At 41.8% G+C, this 15,033-nt stretch overlaps 1 protein-coding gene across 1 annotated transcript in view; it reads right to left on the bottom strand.

The window, feature by feature from the left end:
* Positions 1-15,033, bottom strand: part of LOC126173706 (double-stranded RNA-binding protein Staufen homolog) — a 170,239-nt gene that overhangs the window by 109,449 nt on the left and 45,757 nt on the right. Inside the window, exon 3 of the mRNA XM_049920978.1 lies at positions 3,425-3,493. Within this exon, the coding sequence (XP_049776935.1) occupies positions 3,425-3,493 (69 nt within the window). The remainder of the gene's footprint in view (positions 1-3,424; positions 3,494-15,033) is intronic.

Here is a 15,033-nt window from a genome sequence, read left to right as displayed (position 1 = left end):
TTGCATATTTTGTAGAATTGTCTGTTTACTTTTGCAAGCTCCAGATTTACGATGGAATTGTCTTGCAGGTCGTATCTGTGAGGCAAACTAGTAACTATGATGTTCGGAACTTTCAGATCAAGTAATGTAGTTTTTAAACACTGGGTCGCATGTTTACTCTCATTTCTGTATACATCATTACTTCCACCCATGATTATGACGGCATCATTCTTAGATAGCTCATTAAGTGAGTTGCTGCTCTTAATTATCTCAGTCAAAGGTGCACTGGGTTTCGTCATACCTGTTGCCGTGAATAACGTACTGTACTCATTTATTTTTTCGGCAATTTTCTTGGCGTGGCTATCACCAAGTACAACAACTCGTTGTTTGATGTTCATTGGTTTATTTTTCGTATTAGATGTTTTCTTGGCTGCGCACTCGATTGGAAGTTTCGTCACTGATTTTTGTTCGTCATTGTTCTTTGTCTTATCACAGTCTTCGTCTAGTGTTGTGAATTTATTTGCTAGCGGTATCGCCGGAACTGTACTCACTGTCTGTTTGTTTGTTTTTTTCGGCAAACGCCACGTTTTTTGCGCAGAACGACGGTTAACAACACTGTCTTGTGCTAGACGATGATCTCGCTCTATCTCTTTGTATTTCGTTTCCAGTTCTTGATATTTCTGCCGAAGTTCTTCATATTTCGTATTTATAGTCATTAAATCCTCTGTAAGCACACTTATTATTTTTTCTTTTGATTTTATCGTGTCCATTACCTCGTTTTTCGTGACACTCACAACGCACTGACAGCATGTCCAGTCATGTTCGTCTTTTATATATTTTAGATTCACTTTAACACATTTGTCGTGATACCACGACCTGCACTGGATGCATAGGATACCTCTCTTTACCTTTTTTACGCAGATTTTACACACGTCACTATCACTTTTTAAGGAAACTGAGACATCGTTACAGAACAAAGTTTCATTCGGTGCCATCTTGATTGTAGAAACAAAAGAGTACATAGATGAACATGAGATGGGAAATAGGATTTTGCGAGAAGAATTTGATAGACCAGTGAAAGACCTAAGTCGCAACAGAGCCCTGGAGGTAGACGACATTCCATCAGAATTACTAATAGTCTTGGGAGAGCCAGCCACATCAAAACTCTTTCATCTGGTGTGCAAGATGTATGACACAGGTGAAATACCTCCATACTTCAAGAATAATATAAGAATTCCAATTGCAAACAAAGTGGGTACTGATGTGTGAATATTACAGAACTATCAGTTTAACTCATGGTTGCAAAATACTAACACAAATTCCTCACAGAAGAATGGAAAAATTTCTCTTAGAAGATAGGTTAAGGAAAGACAAAACCTAAGTCTATGTCATTTTTTGTAGACTAAGAGAGAGCTTTAGACAATGTTGACTGGAAGTCTGTTCTTGAAATTCAGAAAATAAAAGGAACAAAATACATGTACAGAAACCAGATGGTACTCAAAAGTCAAGTGGTGTGTAAGGGAAGCAGTGGTTGAGAATGGAGTGGGACAGGGTTGTAGCAGTCACTGATGTTATTCAATCTGAACATTGAACAAGCAGTAAAGGGAACCAAAGAAAAATTTGGGGTAGGAACTGAAGCCAAGGAAGAAATAAAAACTACGAGGTTTTCCAATTACATCGTAATTCTGTCAGAGACAGCAAAAGACTTGAAAAAGCTGTTGAACGGATGGACAGTGTATTGAAAGGAGGATATAATATGAACATCAACAAAAGCAAAATGAGGATAATGAAATGTAGTCTAGTTAAATCAGGCAATGTTGATGAAATTAGATTAAGAAATGAGACACTCAAAGTAGTAGATGAGTTGTTATTTGGGCAGCAAAATAACTAATGGCCAAAGTAGAGAGAATATAAAATGTAGACTAGCAGTGGCAATAAAAGCATTTCTGAAGAAGAAAATTTGTTACACTGAATATAGATTTAAGTGTTAGGAAATATTTTCTGAAAGTATTCGTATGCAGTGTAGCCATCTATAGGAGTGAAACACGAATGATAAACAGTTTAGACAAGAAGAGAACAGAAGCTTTTGAAATGTGCTGCTACAGGAGAATGCTGAAGATCAGGTGGGTAGACATGTAACTAATGCGGAGGCACTAAATGGAATTGGAGAGAAACAAAATTTGTGGGGCAACCCGATGAGAAGAAGGGGTCTGTTGGTAGGACACATTCTGAAACATCAAGAGCTCACCAATTTAGTATTAGAAACAAGTGTGGGGAGTAAAAATCGTATAAGGAGACTAAGAGATGAATACATAAGCAGGATGCAGTAGTTACTTGGAGATGAAGAGGCTTGGACAGAGTAGAATAGCATGGAGAGCTGCATCAAACCAGTCTTTGGACTGAAGACCACAGCAGCAGCAGCAGCAGCAGCAGTAGCAGCAGCAGCAGCAGCAGCAGCAGCAACAACAACAACAACAACAACAACCACCACAGCAAAATGTATTCGGTTAAAAAGAAACAGTAATTATTCAGACACCAGGATGAGAGGGTCCCACCTGCTGTGAGAACAAGGAGAAAAATATGGAAATTGGGTGGGGAGGGGGGCATCAGAGGTACTTACCTTTAAAATCTTTAGTGTTTTTCAATTTCCTGTGTGATGTCCACTGATAAACTGCTAAAGACATCTGCACAGAATATAAGTTTCACAACTACAAGACGTTTTTATTTCATTTGTCCATCTTTAATTCTTTGCTACTAGTTTCAGTATTACACCCCATTCTTAAACAACTGCACCTGCATTCAGCTGAAACACAAGGCTGGAATCCTGCATCATCACTGCAGTACTACTGTAATGTTACATTCATTTAACTGATGATCTGCTGGACACAGAATGTATGAGATTTTATTTAAGAGTCCCTGCTTGATATGGAACCACAGGTATGAGGAAACTGAGTCATATACTTAACAAGTCGACCACAACCACACCTGCATTTTACGTACACAGTATGTGTGGTCGATCAAATCTTTTGTAGCAATATGTGATTCCTGATACGATCTCATACAGATAATTTCCATACAGACACATAATACATCATTGCTGTATCAAGCAACAAATCTTTTACATTGCACTAAAATTTTACAGGATGCTTGGGTTTAGATGAGATAAAACATTAAAAATTTCCAGTAGAGTGAAATTGCAACAATCCTTGAAAAATCCCATGGACATGTTTGTGCACACGAACAATCTGGTGCATAATTTTGAGTAATATGTTGTAATCTCATTCTTCTGGAAATGTTTAATACAACAAAACCTAACTCGCTCCAATTTCTTCCACTCAGGAAATCATGTTTATGAAAACTGTAATGGGAAATCAAAATATGCAAATGGCTAATGTAAACTAATATCTTCAAAGCATCTGAAGTAACTGATTTATGACTGCATTACCTTGAAGATCTTCATATGCAAAAGCTGTCGGAGGCATCGTTGAAGATGGTTGAAAATCGATGAGTGAACCTAAAAGAAAAATAAAAGTTGGCAAAACTGAAAGTTACAGATTTGATATGTCACATCACTGCACATAAAGCTACAAAAATCACTGCAACTAACCAGAAACTGGATAGTTAAAACTGTATCAAAGAAGTTTATAAATGGCATCATCACAGAGGATAAAGCAATGAAATGTCTTCTCACAGCACATATTCAGCTTGAAAAGGATATAAAATTCTTATTAACTCACAGTATACCTAATCATTCTAGGGAAATGCAAGAAAGATTACCCAACAAAGGAATAACATACTTTCTCCCAGCCTTGGGCCACTGAAACAGTGTTCAGCCTAATATACATCAAGTATTCATTCACTCACACAGTGTTCTATAAATACAATCATGAGGGCAATGTTTCAGGAGTGTGGAATGAGTAAAATCATATAGTCCTCAGCATCAGGAGCCACTGCATGGAACTCCCGTAAAATATACTAGTAACCAATGAAAGCTAGTATTAATCAGTCCACACTGGTAATTGCGGGAATTACTTCTAGATTATTTCATGACTATACACTGTAGCAGAAAAGCAGCTGCTTTGGGGGAAAAGAGGCCACTGCTTTTCCTTTGGGACCATTCTATTCCTGTGTTTATCTAATGTTTAAATCTGAAGATAAATGTAACTTTACACATAATATTGCCAGCTGTTTATAAACAGGGAAAATAAATAAAGAAATATTTTGTGTGTTAACAAAAGAACTACACATATTCTAAAATTTGTACCAGTAGCTAATAAGATATTATAAAATTAATTGACAGAATTGCTGGCCAGTATTTATGTTCAAAAGGTGAAATTTCAGTACTGCCGATTAACATGTATAACAGTACATTTACTATCTTAGCTTTCAGAACTAATAGTTTCTTTGTCAATGAATAGAGAATGATATGTTAGGGAAGGTTAAAAAGAAAGGGCAAGTACCACAAACCTAAGGACTAGAAGGAAGGACCCACCCGTTTTGAGAGCAAAAGGAGAAAGGTGAAAAAAGGAGTGTGGGCATTAGAGAGTTTAGTTTTAAATAGTTGGAAATGTTCAATTTCATGACCAACATCTGCCAGCAACTGCTAAAGACATCTGCATCTGAATACAGAGCTCCTTTCAGAACACCCAATATGAATGTATAGTCTAGGTATCTCCAGCTAGAGTCCTGCCCACAGCAGCCAGGTACCTATAGGCACATGAGGGCATGGGTGGACAAACGTCGACATGTGGGCAGTCAGGCAGCCTGGCGACAGCATATGGGATCGTACTGCAAGAGCCTGCTGGCAAGGGTTAGCACGGGGCTTGCACATGGACAGAACGCACCCTGGCGGGCAGTCTGTTAAACAGCTGCACTTACTCATGTGCATACTAACAGGCACAGGCACAGGCACAGGCGCCCATAGGCACATGAGGGTGTGAGTGAACAAACACTGACATGTGGACAGTCAGGCAGCCTGGCGACAGCATATGGGATCGTACTGCAAGAGCCTGCTGGCAAGGGTTAGCATGGGGCTTCCACACGCACAGAACGCACCCTGGCGAGCAGTCTGTAACAGCTGCGCTTGCTCATGTGTGTACTAACAGGCACATGCACAAGCACAGGTACCCATAGGCACATGAGGGCATGGGTGGACAAACTCTGACATGTGGGCAGTCAGGCAGCCTGGCGACGGCATATGGGATCGTACTGCAAGAGCCTGCTGGCAAGGGTTAGCATGGGGCTTGCACACGCACAGAACGCACCCTGGCGAGCAGTCTGTAACAGCTGTGCTTGCACATGTGCGTACTAACAGGCACCCCTGCCCAGTGATGTCTTGCTGGAACAGCATGGTGCAGTCTATACAGAAAGTACATTTACTTTTGGTATTCTGGTAGAAAATTTCACTTCTAAATTCACTTGTATTATTAACCACAAATACTTGGTGCAGTCTTAAATACATTTATTACATGTGAGACATTCAACATACTGAAACACAGCTTCCAATGGCCAGACTTCACTTGATCGCATGGAACATTTGCTCTAAGTAAATATGTAAACAACACTTTATTTACCAAAAGAAACAACACATAACTAAATGCATTTTGGGTGGCATCAAAAACAAATTAATTTTAGTGTTTTCAACTGAATATAGCTGTATCTGACTTTCCAATAAATTAGCCTATGATTTGCCTTTTTTTCTAAAAATTTTATTGAAAATCTTAAATGCCTAGAGAGGGAGAGAAAGTAAATATCACCAGTTTTTGCTATATAGTTAAGTAAATCATATAACATAAACAAAATACAACAACATAGTTACTCAGTTTTTAATGATGAAAAAATTGTATTTCAGGAGAAAGGACAGCCATCCACAACCTAAGAATAGATACTGGCCTAATCATCCTACCTGCAGACAAAGCCTTCACCACTGTCAGGATGAATCACAGTAACTACCTGACAAGTCTTCCACCATCTTTCTGACTTCTGAGAGAGAGAGAGAGAGAGAGAGAGAGAGAGAGCTAGAAAATTTAAAGTTATATTGTTGTTTATTAAAGGATTATGAACAGACAGACTGAAGAGAGTGGCAACACTATCAAAAGAATAAAGTCTTTATCAAAAGAATAAAGTCTTTGATGACTGATTGATGATTATTTATTTAAAGGTACTAAACTACTGTGTCATCTGTCCCTCCATTTCATGAGAGAAACATGTAAACAGTGAAAAAAAATGGGGACTTGGCTGTTCCAGCTATATGAGCAAGTAAAAGAGTTTAAAGAAGAGTGTGACAGGGGGAGGCTCCTCCCGTACCCCTCCACAACCATCCCAAACACTGAAAGTGGTGAAGTATTATAGTTTCATGTAAAATCCACTTTCCCTCAGGAAATACAGCACTTTGGTAGTGGCTGTCTTATCATCCACAAGCATCTGACGTAGTGAGATAGGCAAGCTGAGAACATGTCACATATCGGCCAACAGGGCGCACTCAACAAGAACGTGCTGTCATCAGAAGACTACTGCAGCTGCAGTTGAGAGGATCCTCTTGATGCACAAGGAACTTATAGGCAGGTCTCGTGTGGCCAATGCTTAGTCAGTACAACACAATGGCATCTTTGCAAGAGGTCTGGAAAGATGAATACCACACCTTAGTGTTCTGCTTAATCCTTCTCAACTTGTTTTGGGTCATAGTTGCCTGCCATTCTAATTCCCAGAGCCTCAAAATATTGCATTGAAGTTGTAAGTCTGGACCTGGTATTCTGATGCCAAGTTGATCTCCTATAGTGGTGAGATGGTCAGCGGATTCATTTCCTGGAAAGCCTGTGTGACTGCATAATTGGCCATAAGCTGCTGTTGTCCAACCCACAGTGATACCAGCTTCCGCCAGGAGGCTGTTAACACTGCTCATGCGGATGGCTGGACCCCATTGCCAACCACATGCCAGTATGGACAGTGCTGCCAACCCATAGGCAACACATTTATAGTCCAAGGAAGATAAGATCAGAACTATGCAGTCAGCACCCCACAAGAAGACACTAAGAAAACGAAGATCATTTAGTTTCTTCAAGCACATTGCCTTGAGTCGGCAGACATGTGCACAGCCAAATAAAATACCTAAGAACTGAAAAGTTTCAATGACTTCAAGTAACTGGTCACCAAGCTAACTTTTTGTGTGTGGGTGCACCATTGGAGTCAGCAAAAATGCACAATTCTTACTTTTGTAGGAGAAAACTGATAGTCATGATTCAAAGCCCAGTCTTGTACTCTTCAGACAGCCCCCCCTGAAGTTGGCACTCAACGGTGAGCACTGACACAGAGGCACAGTAAAGGTTAAGATCATCCACATACAGTGATGAAGAAATTGTGCGGTCCACTGCATTTACGATGCAACTGATGGCAATAGCGAATAGCGTTACACCCAGATCCGATCCATGAGGTACTCAAGTTTCCTGTGTATATTCGTTGCTGAGAGTCAAACCTATCCAGACCCAAAAAAAGTCAGAGATAGGACATTCTCGATAAAACTTGGTAAACTGCCCCAGAAACCCCACTCATGAAGTGTAGACAGGACATGATATCACCAGGTGGTATCATATGCCTTACGTAGATCAAAGAACATAGCAATCAGATGTTGGCAATGCATGAAAGCATCGTGCACTGTAGATTCCAGATGAACCAGGTGAACTTTGGCTTCAAGCCACCATCAAAGACAGCAACTGACCATATGATCGAAGAGCTTACACAGCCCATTAATCAGAAACATTGGTTGATAGTCAGTTAAAATATGAGGGTCCTTCCCTGGTTTCGGGGAATAATATCTTCCCACCATTGAGAGGGAAATTGTCCTTCCTGCTATATATGAATAAAAGTCAGAGGATATGTTTCATGCTGTCAGCACGAAGTTGTTTGAGTATGTGGTTGTTGATTTTGTTGGGTCTATGGGCCATATCTCGACACTGCCAAACCACTGCAAAGCTCCCATTCACTAAAAGGGGCACTGTATGACAGAGCCATGTGCATGGAAGCATAGCAGGCGGCCCTCAGTAAGGAGTTACTGGGTCAGAAAATGAGGATGGTAATTACTGCAAGCGGACACTTAAGGCAACATGGGATCAGTGCACATGTTCTTTATTGAAAATCGCACTTTCGCCCGGACTATCTTGAATGTTATTAAATTATCCATTGAGGATGGTGCATGTGCCCTGAAAGTGATCCGCAGCGTTTCCTGATAGCTGTTGTTGTATCTTCATACTACCTTGGCACTGGAGGTCATCGGAATGATGGTGCTTGTGCCCTTGAAATGCTCTGTGGCATTTCCTGATAGCTGTTGCTATACCTTCAGACCACCTTGGCACCGGAGGTCATCGGGGTGAGCTGGAGAAGTGGAGCATCATTGCTGCTGCAGCATGACTAATAGTATCAATAGCATCCTTTACCAATTTGTTGATATACATTATAGGACTGGATGCAAAAGTGGCTGTAGGGGGAGAAAGCTTGCCAGTTAGCTTTCCTAAGTGACCATGTGAAGCATGTTTCAAACATCTCTGATTCGAGAGGAAGAGAAGTATAGGAAAATGGTCACTGTAACAAAGATCACTATGAATGGGCCACAATATCGGGGGTTAAGATACTCGAGCTGCAAACTGTGAGATCAATAGTTGAGTATGTTTTGTGGATCACACTGAAATGTGTTGCAACTCTCATGTTGAGATGTAAAATTCTGAAAGGAGGCATTGTAGTACCCAGCCTCTGAGAGACATAGTGTTGCTGCCCCACAAAAGATTATGGGCATTAAAATTCCCCAGTAAGAGCAAGGCAAGAGGTTGCTTTTCCACTAACTCTAACAGATCATGATAATGGAAAGATCTAACTGAAGGTGCATAAACATTACAGATTGTCATTCAAACTGACAGGTATGCACTAATGGCTAAGACCTCTAGTTCAGTGGTAAGAGGCCCCTGCACACTGAAAATATCAGAGCATATGAGGCTACAAACCCCACTGGACGTTCTCTCAACGTTAACGCGATTGGTGCAGTAGGGTTTTGTAGTTTTTCAGAGCATGGAGATGTGTTGCCGCAAACCCTGTTTCCCGAAGTAATATGTCAATTACAGAATAAGTAGCCAGTAAAAAATGCAGTTCGGTCAGATGGCAACAGTAGCTGTTACAGTTCCATTGAAGAAGTGTCAGAGTCAGGTCTGAGAAAGTGGCGAATGGGTCACTGTCTTGCCTCATTGTGACTCATCGTCAAGGTGTATAGGTTCAACATTTGCTGCGGGGGAGGGGAGGGGGGGGCAGCGGAAAATCTGAAGCATCAGAAAGAAGTTTCCCTATCTGCTTATCCTTCTGAGAGTGAAGAGGACCTTACTTTTCTTTGGCCAACAGCCTGTGGCTCCTGGTCCTTGTCCTGAAGGGGGGGGGGGGGGGGGGGGGGAGGCAGGCACCTTGACAGATGTCCATACCCCGATGGTACCAGAGCGCGACTAGGCATCCCTGGATGCACCGATAGTGTGAGAACCACTGGTGCTACAGGGGTTGGGGGCGTGCAAACTGATGTTCCCTCCCCCAAGTATGAGGCAGGCCCTGGAATAGAACCAGGGCCAGAAGGTTACGTGCAAGATCCTGACATTGAGAGAGGTGTGGACTGTATCAACATTCACAGACTTTAAGGCAACATTAGTCAGATGAAGTCTTTCAAACTTTCCCTTCTGGGTGCAGTGAACAAAATGGACTCCATGCTGTGCCAGATTAGTACGCAGCTCTTCATCAGTTTGTAGCATTAGGTCCCAATGTCAGATTAATGCCTCCAATTCTATTGAGTTGGTTCTGAGGAGAAATGGTGACTGGTACATCTCTTACCTTGACACAGGCCCATGATTGGTTGGCATGCAATGTTTTGCTCAGCAAAGATCCACTTCCCATCTTTTCTATTGCTGCAACCTCTCCAAACTTTATCTTCTATATTTTCAATTAAAATCAGTGACTTTGTTATAGCAGAAGATCTGCTGTCAGTTCATGAACAAACCAAGAAGTCTGCAAAATGTCTACTTCCATTTTTCATTACTTGGGTCTTGTCTTGAAGGATGGTCAAAAAGAGAAATGCCACAGGATTGTAAGCCTCTGCCTTACAATCACTGTTCCTGACTGTTGAGATGGAAGTGTCGGCACATTCACCATTATGCTTTATCCGTTTCATTGTGGATGATCCACCCTGATGCCCACTCACTTCAATTGGAGGCTCTCCCCATGAGTGCCATCCTACCACGGCAGAGGTCACCTGACACATTAGCTGTTGCCCAGAGTCACAGTACCTCAAAGTTGATATGCACCTACTTCTTGGCTGACATGGAGACATTACAGTTCTGGCATCAGCAGTGCTATACCTGTGTTATCAGAGGACTACCACTGAAAGGGTACATGAGAACCCCACCACAACAGACTGGCTACCGCACAGGAGTTAAGGTGCAGAGGTAGATCCACTTGATGTGTAGGTGCAAAAAATAACAGCACACAGTGGAGAGTTAATGCACCACAGTAAGGCATCCAACCCGCACTTCTGTAAAGTTTGGAAAGTGGAGGTCACACCCAAAATGGGGACCAGAATTTTAAATGCCGAAAAAGATGAAGGAAAATGCGTTAAGAAGTGAAAAATTCAGAAATCAAAAGCATAGTCAAAATACCAATGACCAAATAAAAAGACTCCTATTAGTCGTCTCCTATGAAAGGCAAGCAAGGGCTGCGAGTCTTTTCTAGCCCACAATATTGCAGGGAGAAATAAAGACTTTGAAAAGTCCAGGTTGGACTATCAACAATACTATGAAAAGGACAGAGGCTACTTCACCATAAAGATGACTTGTTGACAGTTCCACACAGGCACAACGAAAATACTGTTGCACACTGAATTTTCAGCCAAGCCTTCTTCAGGAACAAAAGAAACAGGCACATACATTCACAAAAACAAGCACACCTCACGCACTCATGACCACTATGTCCATCCACTCGGACTACACTGTAACTGTCATATTGAATGAAAGCAACAATTTTCTGCTGGCAGCCTGAAGTTCTCTCCGTAAACCAGTTCAGCCATGGATGTACCTAGGTCTGATTTGCAGGTAGTTCGGAGACCTGGCACCATCACTGGCAACGCTGAAGTCCAACTGTCCTTATGGCACATCAATGCTGTCTTTAATGTCCTGTGCCACCCCTCAAACACGTCATTGCTCCCTGGGTGATAAGCAGTGGTGCGGCGATGGTGGAATCCACAGGGATTGGCTAATTGTTGGAATACAGTGGATTCAAATAGTCGTCCTTGATTGGTTGTCATGTATAGTGGACATCCAAAATGGGAGATCCAAGAAGCCAAAAATACTCGAGTTACCATCTCTGCTGAAATGTCCGATAGTGGAGAAGCTTCTGCCCATCTTGTATACCAGTCCACTGATGTCAACAAATACTTGTAGCCTTCTGAAGGTGATAGAGGGCCAACAACGTCCAAATGAACATGGGAGAACCTCTTTGTTACCAGGGGAAAATCTCCAACTGCTTTATGCACATGCCATCCAATCTTGTTCCTTTGGTACAGCTTGCATGATGTTACCCAATCACAGCAATCCTTCCTTATACTCAGCCAGACATAACGTTCCATGAGTAGTTTGATAGCTGCTCTGCTACCTGGGTGACCAAGTTTGTGTATGCTGTTGAAAACCTCTTTCCGTAGTTGCCTTGGGATGAAAGGCCTGGGTCTGTTCATAGCTATGTTGCACTGTATCTTCACATTCGCGTCTGCCGGCTGGATTAATTTTAACTTAAGTCTGGTTCCTATGTGCTGTAAGTACTGTTGGAGTTATGTGTCATTAGCTTGTGCTACGGCTAATTTATCATAGTCTGTGGTTTGTGAAATAACCAAGACCCACAACAGGAAATCAGCGACTAAGTTTTTGACTCCCTTGATATCCTTGATATCTGTAGTAAAATGACTGATTTATTCTAAGTGGTGAAATTGATGTGGAGAACAGTTATCCTGCAACTTACTGAATGCAAAGGTTATTGGTTTATGGTCGGTGTATACAGCAAATGCTCTTGCATATGGGCGAAAATACCGAATAGCTTCATATATCACTAATAGTTCTCTGTCATATGCGCTCCATTTCCTTTGTGGGTCTGTAAGTTTTCGTGAGAAAAAAACCAAAGGCTGCCATTTGTCGTTTACTTTCTGGTGCAGTGCTGCTCCCAACGTGTCTTGGCTGGCATCAACTACTATTGACAGAGGTGCTTTTGGTACCAGATGAGTAATGACTACTGATTTTTGTAAGTCGGCCTTTATGTGTTGAAATGCTCTCTCCATGTCCATGTTCCATTGCAACGGTCATTTGCCATTTGCATTTTTACCTGCGAGAGCATCTGTCAAGTGTGCTTGTACTAGTGCAGCTCGCAGAAAATGCTGTCTACAGAAATTTACCGTGCTTAAGAATTTTCTGAGTTGATGGTAAGTCAAGGGGCGGTTCATGTTGTCGATTACTGCAACTTTGTACTCTCGTGGGCGTACGCCCTCTGCCAAAACTTCACATCATAGAAATGTCACTTGCCGTTTTCACAGCTCGCATTTTGCTTTGTTGACTATTATTCCGTACTGGTTTATGCGGGCGAACACTGCGGACAGTTGCTTCTCACGTGCTTCTGCCATCATTGAGGGGATTAATATGTCATCAAGATACGCGAAGCACCCTTTCAACCCGTGCAACACTTCATCAATAAATCATTGCCATGTTTGAGCTGCGTTCTTTAATCCGAAAGGCATTCAGACATACTTGAATAAACTGAAAGGTGTTGTAACTGCTGTTTTTGGTATGTCTTCTTCTGCGACTGGTATCTGGTGATAAGCTTCCTTACAATCAATAATGCTGAAGATCGTTGCCCCAGTTAATTGATTTGTGAAATCGCGAATATTAAGCACTGGGTAACAATCTGGTATAGTACGTGTGTTTAACTTCCTGTAATCGCCACATGGTCTACATGACCCATCTTATTTTCTTTACCAAATGTAAGGGTGACGCCCAGGGGCTGTCTGATCTACGTATGACACCTGATGCCAGTAATGCCGTGGATTCTGCTTTTGCTGCCACAAACCAATCGGGTGCTAACCTGCACTGTCATTGATGTATTGGCTGACCGGGCGTGGTGTAGATAAGGTGTACAGTTTTGTGAGTTACTGCGGATTTTTCTATGACTGTGTTATCATTTACGGCATGTGAGACTGCATCACAGTTATGCTTGCCAGTGCAGTAAGTGTCATGTTCCGTGATACCATCTACTGTCTCTTGATTTTGTTTAATCTGTGCATCAGCAAGATCTATGGTAATGTGCATGTCATAAAGAAAGTCTGCATCCAATATTGCCTCTGACACCTCTGCCAGAATGAAGGTCCACTGACTGCTTTGTGAGAAACCTAAAGCAACTTCGATTTCACGTGTGCCATGAGCAACAATGGGCGACTTATTTGCTGTAGTTAATTGCATCAATGGAGTGCTATCTGTTCCTTGATAGTTTGTGTCTATCTCACCTCGTGGTTGCAGGCACTCTTCTGTGCTACCGCGGCCTGCTGCACCTACTGTTGGCCGCCACTAATGTTTGGGTACACACATAGCAGCAAACATTTTGTTGCTCTATCCACAAAGCGTCAATGGTACCAACATACCCATCCTTGTTGAATTTCACTGTTGGCCTTAATGGTTTAATTCGGTAACAACTGTGAGACCTGTTGCTGCAATAATGTCATCTGTCGTGTTAGTTCTTGTATTTGTTTGTTGATGTCTGTATGCCGAGTCTTCTGTATTGCTGCTCTCACTTCTGACGCTTCTTCCCCGTTAAAGATTGTAATGCAAGCCATCTGTGGATTGCCTATGGTCGCATGGACTTTGTCTGCTATCTCCAAGAGGTTCTGCATGTTGTCTTTTTCATGAGTTACTAGTGCGGCTTTTACCATGCTTGATAATTGATCTAGCCAGATGTATTTGAGCGTCGCATCTGTTAATTCTTCTGCGTTGACAATACCGCGCAAATGCTTCCAAAATTCCGGTGGTGTCCTGTCACCTAAGGCTTCTTCTTTAAGCACCTGCCATATACTTTGATTTAACGGTTTACGCATTCTGGTGAGTAATACCTTTTTCAACACCGCATACGGTCGTTCTGCTGGAGGTCGGAGTATTACATCTTCTCCTGCAGTTGCTGCTCTAGCATCCAGCGCATTCACCATTATCGCGGACTTCATCTGCTCATCATGGATCTTGCTTTGGGCAAATGTGAGCTCAATCATTGCAAACCATAGCTGCAGTTTGTCAAGTAGGAACTGCAGTGTTCAAATTTTTACGTGCTGCATGTTTTCCGTTGGTTTGTATGGCCGTAAGCGTGTTTGACGTTGGAGTAATAGGCATCTCTAATGCTAACTTCAGTGCTTCAAGTCATTCATGTATCCGTCCTTGAAGGTTCACGAGCTGCATCTCTTCATTCCTCCATGAACTTTCTGAAGTCGCTGAATTCTCTTGTTTGTACATCGTAATTTTCTTTATCTTCAGTGTTTGGGGTCACCACTAAAGCCACTGAGGCTAATTAGTAATTATTTTTGAAAGAGAGTAATGCGTTCAAGAATATAACTTTATTTTTGCATGTTGTTGAACACAGGAACAATACCAAATCCAAGATATATAAAAAGAGATGGCATAGCTCTAGAACAAAACTAAAGAATAAACACATCGTAAATAACATTCTCCGCAGAATAAACACCAAAGTCAACTGTGCGATTTCGTTGTGTCACCAGATGGTTCCTACATCTTCAATTAGTTGCTGGGTGTATTCCAATCTCTGTCTTCCACTATTTTTACCCTCTGTAGCTCCCTCTATTACCATGGAAATTATTCCATGATTTTTTAACAGATGTCCTACCGTCTTGTCCCTTCTTCTTGTCACTGTTTTCCATATATCCCTTTCCTTGCTGATTCTCCAGAGAACCTCCTCACTCCTTACCTCATCAGTCTAAGTACTTTTCAACATTCTTCTGAAACACCA

Source organism: Schistocerca cancellata, chromosome 1, assembly GCF_023864275.1.
Source record: "Schistocerca cancellata isolate TAMUIC-IGC-003103 chromosome 1, iqSchCanc2.1, whole genome shotgun sequence".
Lineage (NCBI taxonomy): Eukaryota > Metazoa > Arthropoda > Insecta > Orthoptera > Acrididae > Schistocerca > Schistocerca cancellata.
The sequence above is the reverse complement of the archived record's forward strand: the minus strand, read 5'-3'. Positions and strand labels throughout refer to the sequence as shown.